General features: G+C 41.4%; 2 protein-coding genes across 2 annotated transcripts in view; both read right to left on the minus strand.

The window, feature by feature from the left end:
* LOC118781373 (rho-related GTP-binding protein RhoA-C-like) overlaps positions 1-3,674 on the minus strand; it is a 35,816-nt gene extending 32,142 nt beyond the window's left edge. Inside the window, exon 1 of the mRNA XM_036534376.1 lies at positions 3,590-3,674. The gene's annotated coding sequence lies outside the window, so the exon portion shown is untranslated. The remainder of the gene's footprint in view (positions 1-3,589) is intronic.
* A 3,574-nt stretch (positions 3,675-7,248) lies between these two features.
* On the minus strand, positions 7,249-9,428 carry ndufb11 (NADH:ubiquinone oxidoreductase subunit B11). The gene is made up of 3 exons (XM_036534168.1): positions 9,190-9,428; positions 8,243-8,373; positions 7,249-7,504 (listed from the first exon to the last, which is right to left on the minus strand). The coding sequence occupies exons 1-3, from the start codon at positions 9,373-9,375 to the stop codon at positions 7,372-7,374; spliced, it is 450 nt and encodes a 149-aa protein (XP_036390061.1). The 5' UTR covers positions 9,376-9,428; the 3' UTR covers positions 7,249-7,371.
* Positions 9,429-18,679: the final 9,251 nt, after the last annotated feature.

Raw genomic sequence — 18,679 nt, forward strand, 5'->3', positions numbered from 1 at the left:
TAATGTTTTCTATTTTGAAATACATTTTCTCTTGATCAATAAATTAATGATGTTGAACATACAGTGTAGAAAATAATAACCTATTATTAACAACGATCCTGTTCACATTCCAAATGTGCCTTAACCTTACAATGTTAAACCAGAGCCCATCTGCTGTTTAGAAATTCTCTGCTTAAACATTGCATCTTTGTCATGGCGACGTTTATGGATGGAGATAATGTTGCTGCCAAGTTTAGAGAACACCGGAGAATTTGATACTTTCTAAATCGCGAAAGATTTCTACAACTCATGTCTATGCATGTGTGCCCAATGTGGGTTGCATTCGAATTAATTCGAACGAGTTATGGGTTTGTTGGATCTTGTAATGCTACCATGGGTGGCTTTCTTCAAAGGAAGCAGACTTGTACTCACCAGAAAGCAACTGCCCTCACTGAATTAATCCTAGTAACCACTCATTAAAAGACATATTTTTGAATGACGTTCTCATCTTTATTGTCTTTATTGTTAGTTAACATATGCCTAAAACACCCTCAAGCTAAATTTAAAAGCCGATAGATAAATAAGAGCCATTGAGTAATTGTGCAATTCTTAATCCAAACAGTCGATTATTTGTTTCAATAATCTACAGATTATTCGACTATCAAAATAGTTGTTAGTTGCAGCCCTAGTTGAGAAGGTGACGAGAAGATCCCGGATGGCGTGGGTAGCTGCAGTAAGAAGGAGGTCCAAGATTATCTTGGCAAATCTTTTTTTATTAATAATGCGAATGATCAAACCCACTGCCTATGATTCAATAAAACAATAACATTGCTGAATGTTTTTGAGAGTTTTGTATTTTGTTTTGTTTAATAATTGGCCCAAAAAGAGGAGTGCCACCTTACCTTTGTGAGTATGGCTGTGCTCTTGCAGTTTGCCAGCTTGTGAATTAGCAGATCTTGCACCCAGCCAATGCAAAACTTCATGAACTTCTAGGGATTTATAACTTTTAAACTCATGCAAAGTGTATGCACTCAGTCCAAAAACAAGATAATTTACAATGTCTGGGTATGTGAGTGGAGGTAGTGCATCGGGGTCTGTAATCCAGCCTTGGGCTGCCAAGTCATATGGATCTATGTTATTTATCATTGTTAGTTTGTCCAAATACCACACTGCGATTTAATTTCTCCCTGTTGGGTCCATTTTCTTTCTCATTCCCCTTCTCCATCTCTTCCCTTCTCCATCAGATCTGAACAATTTAAACAACTTTTTAGCCAAACAAAAGGTATGCAGGTACCCACCATAGCAGGCAAAGGTAAACAGAGCGCGTTCCTCACAAGATGGCGCCCCCATCCCAACATGCAACACGGCATGACGTATCTTCACATTCTCTATTGCATAAACACAAGTATCTGTGTTCCCCCATAACCAGTTCTTTAGATTACATTATCGTCATTTAGCAGACACTTTTATCCACAGTGGCTTACATAGGTTACAATTTTTTCTGTTTATACAACCGGATATTTACGGAAGCAATTATAGGCTAAATACCCTGCCAAAGGGTACAACAACAACACTCCAACAGGGAATCGAACCAGCAACCTTTCGATTACAAGCCCTGCTCCTTACCTGTACACCACACTGCTGCCCAGTTCTTACTTACTAACCACGATTATCCAAGAATTATAACTCAAATAATATGGAAAGATATGTACTACACCTGGAAATATCAGATACTGGATTGAATATATATATATGTATACACACACACACACACACACACACACATATTGCCAAATGCAGTTTTACAGAATATTGATTAACAGTCCACAAGGCTGTGGGGCTAACGGGGCTCACTTACTAGTGCTTTCAAGAGAGAATGTAAGAAAAACTGTAGAGCAAAAGTTTGTAATAGTGTTTAACTTGAATGGATAAACTTCTACACACCACACATGTTCTATTGTGCTGGAAGTCGCTCTGGATAAGAGTCTACTAAATGTATGAAATGTAATTTGCATGAAGCCATGTGGCTATCACTGTTTACTGTAAATTGGGGAAGTTTTGACAGCAGTGATTTCATTCGTAGAGCAGTTTGCAGGTGTTTAAAAGGCTTACGGTGCGGATATTGCAACTGTTGGAGTGGCTTCCGAATTTGTGATCGTATGCTGGAAACATCAGGTTTGAGATGATGGAAACTCTTGGGTGGGAAGACAGAAGTACACATGCGGAAGTGAGGCCTCACCGGAAAGCGAGAAAAACAGCTAACCAGCGCCACTTACTCTGTTCACATTATAGAAATTGTAAGGGACAATGAATTCGTTGGTCTTTCACCTTCACGGTGCGATTGATTTGTGTATATTTATTAATAACAGGCAGTTAATCTAGCAAGAAATGTCCCTTAATAAAAATATTTATTAAGAGCCGTTCCGGCACAGACCCTTAGCATAGGCAGGGCCCAGGCGCCGCACCCATTTTTCAAGCATCAAGCTATCGACATACTTGCCCATAATGAGAAAAATGCAAAATTATTTGTATTCCCCCAATGAACAACCAATACTACACTCGACATGAATGCGATCTTCAAAATTAGCTGGCTATATGTCATTGTCCAGTTAGCTTTATAGCTCCGCCACGTAATTAGCTAGTTACTGTTAACGTTAACCTACCCAACTATCCTGGCCGCTAAATTAGAATAAAAAGATTAACCCCGCTAACGTAGACAACAAGCCGGATTTACTGAACTCAGAAAGCATTTGTAGTTGGTATTCAGTCTTGCTAGCTAGTTGGCTAATGTTTTTCTTTAAGTATGCCCATCAAGACACAACAGGTGACGCTGGTTCACTGACGTTAGCCCGATAGCTACCGGTATCCACACTACCAATGTAACCGTAGTCTAGATATTTAAAATGAATTGTCTACTAAACACAATCTACATCAACTAGCCGGCTAGCAAACCAGCTTATTATTATCGTTAAGAGTGACACATTAGGGTAGAGCGGCTCACTAGATTAACAGCATGCACCAACAGTGCACTAGATAAATCAGTGTTGCCACGGGGAGTAGTCTGACTAAATTAGCTTGCTAGCTAGCCAGCCAGCATTTACTAGCTAACAGTGTGGATGTTGAATTCAGCAGTTGTTTTTTTGACCAGCTAGTAATTCAGTCAGCGATCAATTATAAACACCAAAGTTTTTCTGTAGGGCGAAAGGTGACACCCAATGACACTACCGCCTTGTTTTTCTTTTTTTTTTTAACTTTAAACAACTAGCTACTGGTATACACCGTGGCTATTAGGGTAATCTAGTGTTTTGGTTCACAGCTTCAGTCAAAAGCAAGAGTCCTTTAAATTAACTTAAGTCTCGGTAAAAGACTACAATTGCGTGTCCGAACAAGTTTTTTCTTCACTTGTTGTTCGTCCGTTTCCGTCATCAAATACCTGCTAGCTGGCTAACGCTAGCTAGTCAGCTAACGTTAGCAGCTATTCATTGTTGGTTTATCTTCGTTACTGGAAATACTCTTAATACACCACCCAGCCGGAGAAATTTCAAAGATATGCGGTTAAGTTTCCATTGAATAAAAATCATTGAAACTGTATTAAAAAGAACTTATTTACCGTTTAGTTTTGTCTCCAGTGTCTTTGCTTCCTTCTCTTTCCTGTCCGCCCCTAACGCCCCGCCCCTTCGGCACTGCCACGCCAATCACACCCGCCTCTTCCAGTTAAGACGGACCAATAGAACAGCTCTGTTCAGCCAAATTAACCATTCGTTTAAGGAACAAGTCCCCTTGATCCAGTGGTCACCAAACTGTTAACAGTAACAGGGCGGAAGTGTAACGCCCGGTTTAAGCTCAATGTAACCGCCCCAAAGTACAAGACCAGAGGTAAAATCAGTGGCGTTACTAGCATGTCATCCTGGGGTGGGCATTTGGATATGTGGGGTGGGCAACTATATCCAATATGAAAAGAGCCACAACTCAAAAACCTCTCTTTCTGCCTGTACAATGCAGGTTACTTTTCATTCAGAAATACTCCGATAGAAGCTGTAGGCCCACATATAGCCTACAATAGTAAATGCACCTACGGTCATGCTATTCCCACATGACAAAAATTACTACATTTGCTGATTATTTCCATTTATACTGTAATTGCAGTTATTAATGTTATTTGATAGACACAAAATTTACAGAAATGAAGGATCAGAGTGCAGTACTAGCAAACTTAATGCAGAATTACAGGCTTTCATTTTCAAGCCTAGTAAGACAAGAATATCAGATGTCAGATAGCCTTGTGTTTTCTTTTGGAACACTGAAAAAAGTCTGAAATATCTGAAATAAAACAAATTCTCAATTGGTGTAGTCTATAGGCTCCTAAGGCAAAGATATATAACCTAACACAAAAAAACTTTCTCCCTCTCCCTGACTGCTATACCCATGGAAAGCAAGTTCGTTTACCGCGAGAAACTCGCCAATGCTTCTAACGTAGTATTTGGCAGATATGCGACACTTTCACCAGTAGCCATGTCTGTGCTGATATTCTTGCCAAGCAGACATAGCCCGCACATGACAGACACCGGACGCATGTTTTTGGAAGCCACTGTTTCGGTCAAGGGCACGTTTCCCATTTGTGAAGCTACGCTTCTTGAATATGTCCTCCTTATCACCGCACCCTGCTACACGAAAAACAGAAAACTGTGCTGAATACTCCAGCCACGGTCGAGACTGGTACCACCTCGCGCTAAAGCATCTTGTCTTCTGGCCAAACATACGTTTAGGGTAACTTGCCAAAATTGGCAGGGAAGGTTTATCATTATTCAACTCCCAGTCTTTGACAGTGGAAGCATTCAGGGGTGGCAGGTCGTGTATTTTTAATGTCGGGTGCCGCCGACACTGAAGCAGGGCTAGATCCGCAGACAGCAATGGTATTGTCTGTGATGTTGGTAGACCATTTTTGAATAAGCCATCTATGCATTCTTAAAACTCAAGAAACTTAACTGCCCAAGTAAGCTTGCTAGGTTACTTTAAAATAAACCAGCAAGGAACTAGCGACAAACCACCGTTAACGTTAACACTGGTCAAGAAAGTGTTAGCTGTATCTATAGGCTATAACCTAAGAAATGCCACTAAACACTTGTCAGCACTACGAAAGAGGAAAAATGGATAACAAAACCAAAGTTTTATGAACAATTTAAAAGTTTTCTTTCGGGCAAAAGTATGCAAAACGCACAAGAACCGGCCGGTTGTATTTTCTCGTTTGGATGAAAGCGCTCTGACACAAGGTTATGCTGATGACTGTTGAAGGTTCTCGACCACTCCGCTTCCATTTTGTCACACATTTGAAATCACCAATGATTCATTAGACAAATATAAAAGCGAAAATAAGCTATATATAAATTAAGCTAAACCTTAAATTTAACCGATTTTTCACAGGGTGGGCAAACGACCCTTTTGGGTGGGCAATGCCCACCCCAGCCCACTCGTAGACAGATCCCTAGGTACAATTGCCCTACCACTGTGATGGCATTGTTCATAAATGAATAGAAACAAGGTGGTGAAAAAAGTCTTATAGCAAGCTCACCAGCATTTCCACAAAGAAGCTGCAGCTCTTAAAATTGAAGATATGATATGTCCAGATCAGAATACAGGTGACACTTCAGGTAGAACCAGTTATTTGACAGGTCAACTGGTAGCAAAGCCAGCCATAAACCATTGGTCTCTAGGATCAGGGCTGAGAAACCACATGATAGATAACATACAAGCACACACAGTCTTTGCAGAAGTGAAAATCATCAAGATAATCCAGGTTATCTACACTACACTTCAACTCAAGGCAATGCTCCTTGTCAGCGCAGCCAGCCTGTCCATTCAGCACAACATCACCTTGGCTCAATGATAGTAACTCCATCTAGATCTGCAGTGAATTTGAAGGTAGTGTTTGATGACCAGCTCAACTTTAACAGACACGTTGCAATGACAGTCAGATCATGTAGATTTGCACTGTACATCAGGAAAATCAGGCCCTACCTACCTGAGTATGCTACACAGCTCCTTGTCCAGGCTCTTCTCAAGATTTGACTACTGCAATGCTCTCTTGGCTGGCCATCCTGCATGCACCATTAAGCCTCTGTAGTTGATACAAATGCGGCTGTGTGTCTGTTTTTCAAACAGCCGAAGAGGACCCACATTACACCTCTCTTTGTCTGGCTCCACTGGCTCTCTGTAGCTGCCCGCATCAGGTACAAGGTCTTGTTACTTGTCTTCAGAACAACCAACAAAGCTGCACCTACCTACCTGAGTGCTCTACTACAAGCCTATGTTCCATCCCGACCACTACGATCTGCTACCGAACAATGTCTGGTAGTCCCAATGGTGGAATGACCTTCCACATTTCATCCACTCTGCCAAATCCCTTACTATTTTTAAGAAACATCTGAAGACACAGCTCTTCTGCACTCACCTGATCACCTGAATCACTACCACCTAAAGCAATTATTTATGTAGTAAACTCTGTCTTTCTTTTAAAAAAAAAAGTTTCACTTGTAAGTTGCTTCAAATAAAAGCATCTGCCAAATGAATCAATGTAAATGTACTACTGACATACTCCCTAATAATTACCTTGATTTGGTTAATTTCTACATTTACATTTATTCATTTAGCAGACGCTTTTATCCAAAGCGACTTACATAGGTTACAGTTCTGTTATCCATTTACACAGCTGGATATATTTACTGAGGCAATCATGGGTTAAGTACCTTGCCTAAGGGTACAGCAGCAGTGTCCCAGCGGGGATTGAACCTGCGACCTTTCAGTTACGAGTCCTGCTCCTTAACCACTATGCCACTATGCCACACTGCCGCCCGTTTCTCAGTATTTTTAAGTTCAATTGAGCTGTCGATTTGCAGATCACCATATTAGACAAATATTTCCTGTAATATTTTATATATTATATTTATATAATATATTATTTATAATATATATTATTTATATAATATATGTATTTTTCCATTCAATAGCCTAAATAACTACTGTTACTTGGTACTTTCCACAGTCTGCACTTCAAAGAAATATCCTTAAATTAGGAGTAGACATTCGCTGGTATACAGCAGTTTACAGCACAATTAGCCAGTTTAAATGCACACATTCTTTGACATTATTTTTGCTTTGACCATACAAAAGAAAAGTAATATTTTTCCAAAGTTATGAGATCAGAAAAATACATAGAGGGCTATCTCACTGACAACTAATAATGAGCCAATAAACTGAATGAAAAGAGTGGGTTAAATGCTTATGGTTTATTACTAATTTAGAACATCAAACTCACAGTTGAATAGACACATAAGCATGTTATCAACAAATAGATCTTCAGTTATCCCATCAGTGCAAAACAAACTGATCCCAGAGTTACTCCTCCCCTCCAGTGGATGGCAGTATGATCTTGCTGGGGTCATAGTAATTCTCATCCATGAGTGGAAGGCCCTCTTCCTCTCGCTGTTTGATTAACCTTTCTGCTTCCCTTCGGGCCCATTGCCGCATACTGGTTACAGAGTAAAGACATTGGTTTTAATGCTGAATCTTTGACAAAAAGAAGAAACTCTTTGTTAAATGTACATTAAAAATATATCCAAATTTTCAGAGTAATTTCCCATTGTGTTCACTTCCCAGTCTAGATTAAAATACTTTTCATTTAAAGTATGTATCAAGAAAATGACAAAGCAATAATTCAAATGCCAAATCCAACCATACATCATATAGTCTTCTTTTTATAGCATTTAAGTGTTACACCTGCAGCAGAGAAGCTTCTTTTTACTCTTCTTCTCTGCCTCTTGATTTTAATCATCTTATTTAAATCATCACTACACCTGCTACAATCCAGCACTCTAAGATGAATTAATGGTTAAAGTTCTAGCTCTACATGGTATTTCAGTGCTATTTTACAAATTATTTGAAATGTGGACTGATATGCTGGAGTTATTCTGATGTCTTGTACACACTTATCTCCCATTTATGTATGGGTTGCTTCCACTACATACGAAAAGTAGGGTAATAGTTACAGTGAATACATTACAGGAATGCTGTTCAAACTCCACATAGAAAGATGCTGCCATACCCTTCCAAAAGGAGCTTTGATTGGTACAATTAATACTGAGCTGTACATATTACGTGATGTGTAACATGTAAGCCATATAATCTTCTATGGGTGTGCTTGTCTGCTCAGTCTGTGAGAGGGAAACATTTAATCTAAATTCAACTGCACAGAGGTACCCTTTCTTACCCATGATCTGGAAGGTAATGGATAAATGTGCCCCCAATAACAATGGCCACTGAAATGCCAAAGAAGAAGGCCATCCTCATGTTCCATTGGTCCACATAGGGGTCCTGAGAGAACCCATGGTAGTCAGGATTCTGTAATGGAAAGGAAGAGGAAGCTCAGGTTCCATCACTCATGGTATTTGATATAGAGCCCTTAACAAAAGAATTGTTATAGAACATTTTCACAGATTGCTTTTCATATAAATACTTCAAACAACAATGAATATTACACAAACAAATGACAGACAGAACACTTCACATGATAGGAAAAAACTGTCATGATAAGAAGTTAAAGAACATCTGAAAAATGAAAACACAGAAACCCTACTCTGTGAAGTTGTTTTCTATATTAATTCTCATTCCATACATGGTATGACTAAGTGTAATGCTTTTACACTTGTTTACATTTACCATGATGGCCATTAGAGTGAGAAGACAGCTTCGATTCTTTAGCACCATAAACATGCCAGTTCTTCAAGGATTCTTACACGCGGATCAGACATAGTTTCCTTACGAATACCATTAGAGTAACACTGTTCTTTCAAGCTGGACCAATAACTACCATCCTATTAAGGTAGCTAGCTGGCCAGTCAACTAATTAAACTGAATTCATATCTGCTGAGATAGCAGCTCGCTAGCCAGCAATGATCGAGTTTAACATTAACCTCACAGCAAAATAAATACCTTTTGTCATTCTATGTCATATTTGCTGCAATAATATTACAATATTCCCAGAACTGCAAAATACACTACTGTTGCTGACAATTGTTGAATACAGTTGTGGATTTGTAAACTACTTTCAAACCGAGATGAGCTGTTAGTACCAACATTTTCAACAGAACAGTAAATTCAAGCAAACAGTCAACACATCGCAAACTCCACAGTTCGTCTGATTCTGGCCCAGCTCACCTTTTTGAAGGCGCTGACCTCTACGTGTCCGTCGCTGTCCTTGGTGTGAGCTCGCTGTAGGTCTGAAACAGCTGCGGAGCCAGCAGCACCTGATGAGGGTGTCTGAGACACGAAACGAGCCGTGCCCCCGCAACCCAGGCGAAAGTGGGATAAGAAGGGCCAAGTCCGCATCAACCGTGCGGCCATTACGCTGCCGTTCTACTAAAAACACAGCAACACATAGTAGCCGGAACAGGAAATTCCTGCTGATCATAGTTCTTCTTCTGTGAATTATATCGGTGTGTTAACAGAGATCTACACCCCCACCTAGTGTAGTGGAGTACAGGTTAGAAAATAGAATAAATGTGCGTTGTATCCTAATAGAAGTATCTTCAATTCTATGGTTTCATGTACTATTGTACTTATATCTCTACCAGCTAGCTTGTACCTTGTCAGACCAACCACGGAAACTTGGCCATGCAGCACTTCTAATATTGTTGACTCCTTATATGGCTTTTTGCTTGTGTTGTACTCTGTCTTACTTGTAAGTCGCTTTGGGTAAAAGCGTCTGCCAAGGCCAAACGATTAAATGTAACATAAACGTACGGGTTTTTTTTTTTGTTTGTTTTTACGTTTTTTTTCTCATTCAGTGCAATCACCATCACCAAACTGTACTAGCTGTAGGGTGGCCACTGGCATGATCCCAAAAGGGAGGACGCCTTCGTGTGGCAACTGCATGTGGCGGCAGGCAGTATGGAAACACCCAATATATGGGAAGAAATTCAATTTCTAAAACAGCATTTATTGTAAAATCATTATTCACCTAAAATGCCAAAATGTAATGTCTACAAGTAGAAGATAATAGAGTCTGGGGCGTTTTGTTTATTCATAATTGCACGGTAGTTTTATTAATGACACAATTTCTTGGAAATACAAACACTAATTATGCAGACAGTGATGTGTTTTTTCCATATTCTGCGTTTAGCTGTTATTGAATGGGCTAGCAGTGTAGCATAGTGGTAAGGCGCAGGGCTCATAACCGCAAGGGTGTTGGTTTAATTCTCTGCTGGGGTACTGCTGTTAACCCAGAATTGCCTCAGTAAATATCCAGCTGCATAAATGGATAATATGTAAAACTGTAACCTATGTAAGTTGCTCTGGGTAAGAACGTCTGCTAAACGGCTGTGATGTAATGTAACCAATGATTGTAGATGACCCAGTCCACTTTAACTCCATTGTCTACCTTCCTGTAAGACTGGTGATGTTTGACAGCATGATATACTTTGCTAAGCTCTACAGCTTTAATTTCGTGGTCTGCAGGTGATCCACCTGAAAAAATGAAATTCTAAATGCTGAGTTTGTTTGTCCGATGCAGTATGATATTCTAAGGCACATTGTCCTTTGCTAGTGTAGCCGGTGTAGACTGCGTTATGTTTTTGCATGTTATGTGGGTTAGCGAGCGAACAAGTTCCGAATCGAAATTCTTACTGCTCACTTCCAAACCCTAGGGGGCCAGCATCATTATCAGTTCAGCTAAAGGCAACAAGTCTCAGGGAGTGACGTAACCACTGAAGCTGTTGTGCTACCTGCTACCCGCTACCCGCAGGACTCACACAAGCATGCTGCTCTGCTACCTGCTACCCTACTGGCTTTACGCAGGACTCACACGCTCATTTTTACCAATCTTGATTGAACGAAGTCTTGCTTTTAGGCATTATGACGAGTGGCATTGTTGATCAATTGCAACTGCTAGCTAAAAACTCACTGGAATCACTGGAAAATTGCTGCTGCCAGCACCACAAATGAATTCGGACTTGCCACCCCAAGCACCAACAGTTGTCATGCAGCGTGCGTGTAGCAGGCCACACCATTTGTACTGCGTGGCTCTGTTTACATCTTTTGAACGAAGATTTTTATTAGATGTACATTTGAGTCAATAATGCTCAGAATATCTAGGGATTGTATTTGGATATTTTCTCCTCATACCCCCAAAAGGCAGACAAATAGGAGTCCAGCAATGGGATGTGATGGACAGAAGACAGGGGGTTCAAAAACCAGACTGTCTGTTATAATGCCAGATGTCTGGGCACCCTAAGCAATTGTCTGTGGTGCATTTTAGTTTAGCATTTACTTCCAGAGTGTTCAGCAGGGAGGTGAGATTCAAAGGCTGAATGTGAATTAAATTTGCAGTAAATTTTCATTCATTCATTTAGTCAAGACAGTCCTCTCAGCAAAAGTATTCCAAGAAGTCCTGGGTTCTATACAAAATGTATTAAGCTATTCGCATAAAATCACAGACAGTATATGCATTAATTAGTATTATTTAGACATATTTTGCATTTAGTTTGAACTTGCCAAGGTTTGTCAACTGCCTTCATGGCAGTTTAAGATGGTTCCAGACTGTAGGACCATTGAACTGCAAGCTGCTGTTGTCTGCTATGTTTGTTGCCTTTGGCACTGACACTTTGGGTTCCATTTGCTGTACTCTTTGGTAGCTGCTGTAGGAGAAAATTCAAAAATCAAATGCCAGTTACACTAATAATAAAACACAATGGGTTCTTTTAATTAGGCAGACTGAATAGTGACTAGAATAGTGAACAGAAGACTAAATAGTGATGTCAGAGACCAAAGACTTCTTTATTGCAGATCTGCAGGAGATAGTCTCATAGATGTACACTCGGCAGCAACAGAGAGTATCAAAAAAATTTTTTTTTAAAAGTTGTCAACCCCCACATCACAGAATCCAATTATTTTTATCTTACACTCAAGGTCCATCATCTGGGCAGTGTCTAACTCCCACTTTCCTTCCCAACAACAGGCCTTACTTTGTAACTTATGGCACACATGTGGAATTTTTTTCCTCTCTACTCCCTCTTGATTGTACTTTGAGATGTGTCACCGCTGCATTCCTTCCCGCAGTCTCCTGTGTACTTCTTATCTTTTTTTTTAGCTTCTGCTCACATGCATACAAAATATGATATGATGTATGTGTAAATATATTGTTCAAGCCTAACATATTGGATTGTCTGGTTGCCTTATACACTTCCAGACCTCCACATGCGCAATAGAGATGGAGTAGATGGCTGATATATCAATAACTTCAGTTAATTTGTCAATAACTGTGGTTAATACAACAGTAATCATAACTAATATGATAATGACTGTGATTAATGTATAAAAAGCATTAAAAGGGGGCAAATTACCTTAACGCTGCCCTTGTGTGCTCTCTACATAAATGGGAAGATCCCCATCTAAGCAAGTTTGCCATTTGGAGTGGTGTATGTGATGCATTGCTTTGAAAATTATCATAAAGTTACTTTGTCTGAGCCTGTCTGTGATTGCCTCAACCCCAGCAGCTTTCAAGAGGTTCTCATTTCATATGGCTTTCTGTTCTCTCAGAGTACAGTGTGTGATACTTGTTGGAGCTAAGCTAGGCCAGTTTTGTTACAGTGTGGCAGTGTCAGAAGCCAAGTTAGGGCACAGGAATCTTATTGAGCTACCATCACTGTGAAAGTACATGGTAAGAAAAGTGACCAAGCTTCTTGCCTGTTTGAAAACCCCCAGTCTTGACAACAGTTTTCTAGTTGCTAAATATATGTATGTTGACCATAACAGATATGGGTCAAGATAGGTGAATGAGGTTAACTGTTTGTATGTGTTCCTTCTATCCTCTGTTTTTATTATTTTACCACCATGTCTCAGTTTTGTGGGTAAGATGAACACCACTGCTTTCTCAGGATGGAGTATAACATGTTGGATTCAAGTTGCAGCCCTCTTTATATCCTTTGACAACATTTCTTTCTAATCCCTTATGGTTTTGGCTGAAAAGTACAGTTCTGTGTCACCTGCATACATACATACAGAATGGTGTATTTACTTTGCACTGATGGTAAATAATTCATGTATTGTATATGTAGAAGGGTTTTAGCATGCTACCCTGTAGGACACACCTTGTTCCTGGGGCTTGATGTGATTGGTTTTGTAGTTTAACATATTGGCTCCTGCCATGAAAGTATGAGTCAAACAATTTCATGGTAGTGTTCCAGTTTCTTTCATTTCTAAATACAATGCTTTGTTGAACTCTGTCAACCATTTTCTTTAAATACAAGAAGAGTGGTACGGTGATATCCTGTTGATTGGTACAGGTTTCCTGTTCCCAACATTTTGCACAACTGTGGTCATGCTGTGCATTTTACTGAAACCACTTTGTAGACTATGAGGAGACCATTACAGGAGAAATTATTCTGTAATCTTACTTGCGCTCCAGATTTTCCAGTACTTCTGAGTCAGTGGATAGAACTGACACTAGACATTACTTAGCTAACTCCAATGAATTGGTTTCACTATCACTGCGGCTGTGACAACGTAATGGATCAATGGAGGGAGTGACTATTTCATAAACTAGTTTAGATGTACAGGTCAAGAAATAAGTTTTGAATGCTTCTGTCATTACTGAGGGATATGATGTTCTAGTGCCATTGAGCCATGAGATGCTTTGACAACATTCTTTATCACTGCATCTTGCTGTCCCATCAGTAACTTCAGTTCAGTTCAATGAATGGGCTGGTGTTGCATTTACTTTTACATTTATTTATTTGGCAGACGCTTTTACCCAAAGCGACTTACAAGTGAGACAGAGTACAACACAAGCAAAAAGCCATATAAGGAGTCAACAATATTAGAAGTGCTGCATGGCCAAGTTTCCGTGGTTAGCCAGACAAGGTACAAGCTAGCTGGTAGAGATATAAGTACATGAAACCATAAAATTGAAAATACTTCTATTAGGATACAATGCACATTTATTCTATTTTCTAACCTGTACTCCACTACACTAGGTGGGGGTGTAGATCTCTGTTAACACACCGATATAATTCACAGAAGAAGAACTATGATCAGCAGGAATTTCCTGTTCCGGCTACTATGTGTTGCTGTGTTTTTAGTAGAACGGCAGCGTAATGGCCGCACGGTTGATGCGGACTTGGCCCTTCTTATCCCACTTTCGCCTGGGTTGCGGGGGCACGGCTCGTTTCGTGTCTCAGACATCCTCATCAGGTGCTGCTGGCTCCGCAGCTGTTTCAGACCTGCAGTCAGCTCACACCAAGGACAGCGAAGGACACGTAGAGGTCAGCGCCTTCAAAAAGGTAAGATGGGCCAGAATCAGACGAACTGTGGAGTTTGCGATGTGTTGACTGTTTGCTTGAATTTACTGTTCTTCAGATGCAGACAAGGTACAAGCTAGCTGGTAGAGACATAAGTGTATTAAACCATGAGATTTGAATTTTTTTAAAGCAAAACAAAGTTTAGTACATAAGAAATTGCTTTGGTGGTAGTGTTTCAGGTGATCAGCTGAGCATAAAAGAGTTGTGTCCTCAGTTGTTTCTTGAAGATAGTGAGGGACTCGGCAGAACAGATGAAATGTGGAAGTTCAATCTACCATTGGGGAACAACGGCAGAGGAAGTTGTGGATAGTGATTTTGTGCTGTGTTGTGACGGGACCACCAGACGCCACTCAGTAGCAGAGCGTAGTGGTCGGTTGGGAACACAGGATTGTAGTAGGCCCTGATTTTCCTGCTGTTGTACAACACAAATCTGCATGTTATGCCAGTTATCGCGATGTGGTCTTTAAAGTTTAGTGGCTCATCAAACACTACCCCCAGGTTCCTTGCAGACCTGGACAGAGTTAGTGTCATTGAGCCAAGCTGTACGGTGATGTCGTGCTGAATGGATGGGTGGCTGGGATGACAAGGAGCTCCTTCTTAGATAGGTTAAGATGAAGGTGGCACTCCTTCATCCAGGCTGAGATGTCTGAGAGGTAGGCAGAGATCTGTGCTGACACAGAGGGGTCATCAGGTTGGATTGAGAGGTAGAGCTGGGTATCATTGGCATAGCAATAGTAGGAGAAGCCATGTGTCTGAATGACTAGAGTCAGTAAGGCTGTGTACAATGAGAAGAGGAGGGAGCCAAGCACTGATCTCTGAGGTACACCAGTGGTTAGCTAATGTGACGTATGTAACCCCTGTGAAAATACAGTTGGGTTTACTAACGTATTTTATTGTTGGTTTCCTGCTAAACAGTTTAATTTTGTGAGAATTCATAGAGAATGTATGGTTGTAGTTGTTTTGAGTAGCCACAAGAGGGCGCTTCATGTATGTGAAATGAAGGAAGTCTAGGATTGCGCGCCATGCATGCTGGGAAGGAGGGACGCTAGGAAAAAAAGCCCGATATCGATGCTACCACGAGTTGTTAACCAGCGAGATTTTTGTTATTTTATGGAAAAGTACTGGTTATTTTCAAAGATACGAGTCCGTGTGTGTTTTAAATCGTCATGAGAGAGTGCCTGGACAGATGTGACCGGAGAAATTGCTTTGCTTTGTTTTGTTTTTTCAACCGAGGACTCTGATTGGTTTTTTTTCTATGCTGAGTTGCTGAGTCTACATTGAGACAGCGTTGAGTGGACCAGGGGTTTCTGTCTGAGGCGAGGCAGGAACGGAGAGGATGCAAATTCCTCCACCTTCATCACTTTTCTGGAAGGTCGCACCTGGAGGAGATAGCCTGAACCGCGCGAAGTAACATACATACACACGTACACTACCCGGGTAGACTACATGCACACTGACATGGATTCCAACTGAACTTTGGACTTGACTTACTGAACTTTGCTATTAGACAGTAAAAAACTGTCAAAGGACACTTTCTTTTATTTTTATTCTTTTTGTTTATTGCATTGGGGATTATTATCATTACCGCTGAATCTGAACTGATTTCCCAGTTGTTATTGTTGTGGGAATAAACATTTGTGTGTTTACCTCATGTACTAACCTCCCTCGCTCCTATGAGTCGGATTAGAGTATCGTGGTCATCTTAAGTATCCAGCTAGTGACAGAGTGTTACAGCTTACATCTTGTTTTGGCGAGCCAGCCAGGAGCGAGGGTTATATAGGTTAACTGTACGATATAAACTGTTATTTTGATCATAAGAAATTGCCATTTGATTTACGTGGTTATCCCCATCATTAATTTTTCCTTTTTTTTTGCCCCCCCTGACTTAAACTGAGAGCAATGGCAGACAGTTGTTTGTGTGTGTGTCTGGTGTTACCAGTAGTGATGCAGATCAGGACATCATTGATTCCCTTAAGAAATATGGCCCAGTAGCTGGAATAAAGAGAGGGCCAAATACAGGAGGATCTGATGAGGAAACAGTCATCGTGGAATTCAAGTCGGGAGCTACAAGAGCCAATGTTGAGCCTCTTCTCCCTATGGAAGTAGTGAATGTGACCAACCCAAATGTGAAGTGGCATGTAGGCCATGTTCCAACACTAACCTCGTCTGCTGATCAGACCACAGCCGTTTTATCTGCGTCATCCACTGACTCCTGTGACAGCAGTGACTCTGATGATGGTGCTCACTCAGACAACAGCACCACAGCTCTAGTGCAGAGAAGCAAGAAGAAATCTGAATATAGTAAGCCCCCCCCACCATTCACACCTACCATGGCACGCAATCCAACTTCTTCAAGCACAGTTAAAAAGAAATATAATGTACATACAAATCCCACAAGCCCCAACTTGAGTAATGAGGTGACAAACCCACCTGAAATCCAACGTGTTGTGGTGGAACATGTGATCAAAAGTCAACCAAGCAACTCCAAGTGGATGAGAACGTTCTCTGGTAAAATACCCAAACCCCCAGGTGAGGCAGATTATGAGACATGGTCGTTACATGCAGAGTTAATGTTTAATGATGACAGTCTTTCAGTCGATGTACAACGGAAGAAGATACTAGAGAGCCTGCTTCCCCCAGCTTCAGATGTGGTAAGGCAACTTGGCACCTCTGCACATCCCAGACATTATGTGCAACTGCTCGACTCTGCATATGGACTTGTTGAGGACGGAGAGGAGGTGTTTGCCAGGTTCTTGAACACTAATCAGAATCCAGGGGAGAAGTCATCTGATTATCTACAGCGACTGCAGAGTCTCTTGTGCACTGCTGTGAAGAGGGGTGGTGCAAAACAGGTGAATGCAGACCGACACTTACTGAAGCAGTTCAAGCGTGGTTGCTGGGACCACAGCCTGGTCTTACAGCTGGAGCTCAAAAATGAAACGCCTCCCAACTTTGCAGAGCTGTTACTACAGGTGCGTACTGAAGAGAACAGGAGAGCATCAAAACATGACAGGATGCAACATCACTTTGGCTCCTCCAAGACAAAGCCTTCAGTGAACATTCACTCTGTGCCTGACATCTCTCTCTGTGATTCCAACGCCAGCTTACTGCAGTCATACATCTCTGAAACTGAAAGTCTGAGAAAACAAGTCGCTCAGTTACAGATGCAGCTCAACAGCAAGAAATACAAGAAAGATAAAAAACAGGGATCTAAAGGTGCCGTATCAACAAATAACTCACCTCCACCAGTAGCTGAAGCACAGGCTCATCATGTGATGCCACAGAATCCACCCACTTCAAGACCTCAGCCAAAGGCCTGGTTCTGTTTTAAGTGTGGAGAGGATGGCCACATTGCCAGGAACTGTGACAAGCCCATGAACAAAGCACTCGTAGACCAGAAATACACAGAACTCAGACACAAGCAGGACGAGTGGAAGGCAAGGCAGCCTTTAAACTGGACCGGGTTCCAGTAATGGGACCTACTGGAACCGAGGACACAGAGGAGAGTCCCAAGTCAAAATGGAGATGTGAAACCAAATGTCAACAAGCTACAGAAACTGCACATCGGCTCACAAGCAGGTTGGTTGGTTCGAGACATGTAGCCAGAGTCACAGTTGGCAGAGTTCAACAAAACTGTCTAATGGATGGAGGCTCACAGGTCACGACCATCACCAAATCCTTTCATGAAACCCACTTACCTTCTCATCCCATCACTCCCATAGAGGACCTCTTGCACATAGAGGGAGCTGCAGGCCAACAAGTCCCTTACCTTGGCTGCATTGAAGTTGACATTGCTTTCTCAGAACATTTCACAGGAGAGCCTAAGGTGGTCACAACGCTGGCTCTAGTTATCCCCGATCCCAGAACAAGTGTAGAGGTTCCAGTTCTCGTAGGCACAAATACTCTTGATATCTTGTATGAAGGTTTCGAAGAGAGAACAACAATTTCACCAGACTGTGAATATGCCTCACTCGTCAGACACCTGCAGAGCATTTACTTAAGCAAGACACAACGAGATGGGACAGTGGGCAGAGTGAAATTACAGTCAAAGAGCGCTATAGTCATTCCGGCTGGAAAGAAAATGGCAGTAAATGGCCGTGCAAGACATGTTCCCACTGTTCACGGTGCACCTCTTCTGGTGGAGCCCCCCACAAATGGCTGTCTGCCAGGTGGCTTGATATCCTGCAGTTACATCATGGCAAGCCCACGTCAGACCTCCTTTAAAGTCCCCATCCTCCTCAAGAATGAGTCTGCGCACGACATCGTAGTTCCAGCCCATCGAACTCTGGCAGAACTTTCAGTGCCGCTGTCCATCTCTCCATTGATCCCCACCAGCGATATTAAAGCGGAAG

The sequence above is a fragment of the Megalops cyprinoides genome, chromosome 7 (assembly GCF_013368585.1).
Source record: "Megalops cyprinoides isolate fMegCyp1 chromosome 7, fMegCyp1.pri, whole genome shotgun sequence".
In the NCBI taxonomy this organism is placed as follows: Eukaryota; Metazoa; Chordata; class Actinopteri; order Elopiformes; family Megalopidae; genus Megalops; species Megalops cyprinoides.

Coding starts and splice junctions, on each gene's coding strand:
- ndufb11 (XM_036534168.1), bottom strand. CDS start 9,375: ATGGCCGCACGGTTGATGCGGACTTGGCCCTTCTTATCCCACTTTCGC. Junction 8,374..9,189: donor AGGTCAGCGCCTTCAAAAAG/GTGAGCTGGGCC, acceptor TTTCCATTACAG/AATCCTGACTACCATGGGTT. Junction 7,505..8,242: donor CATTACCTTCCAGATCATGG/GTAAGAAAGGGT, acceptor CTCTGTAACCAG/TATGCGGCAATGGGCCCGAA.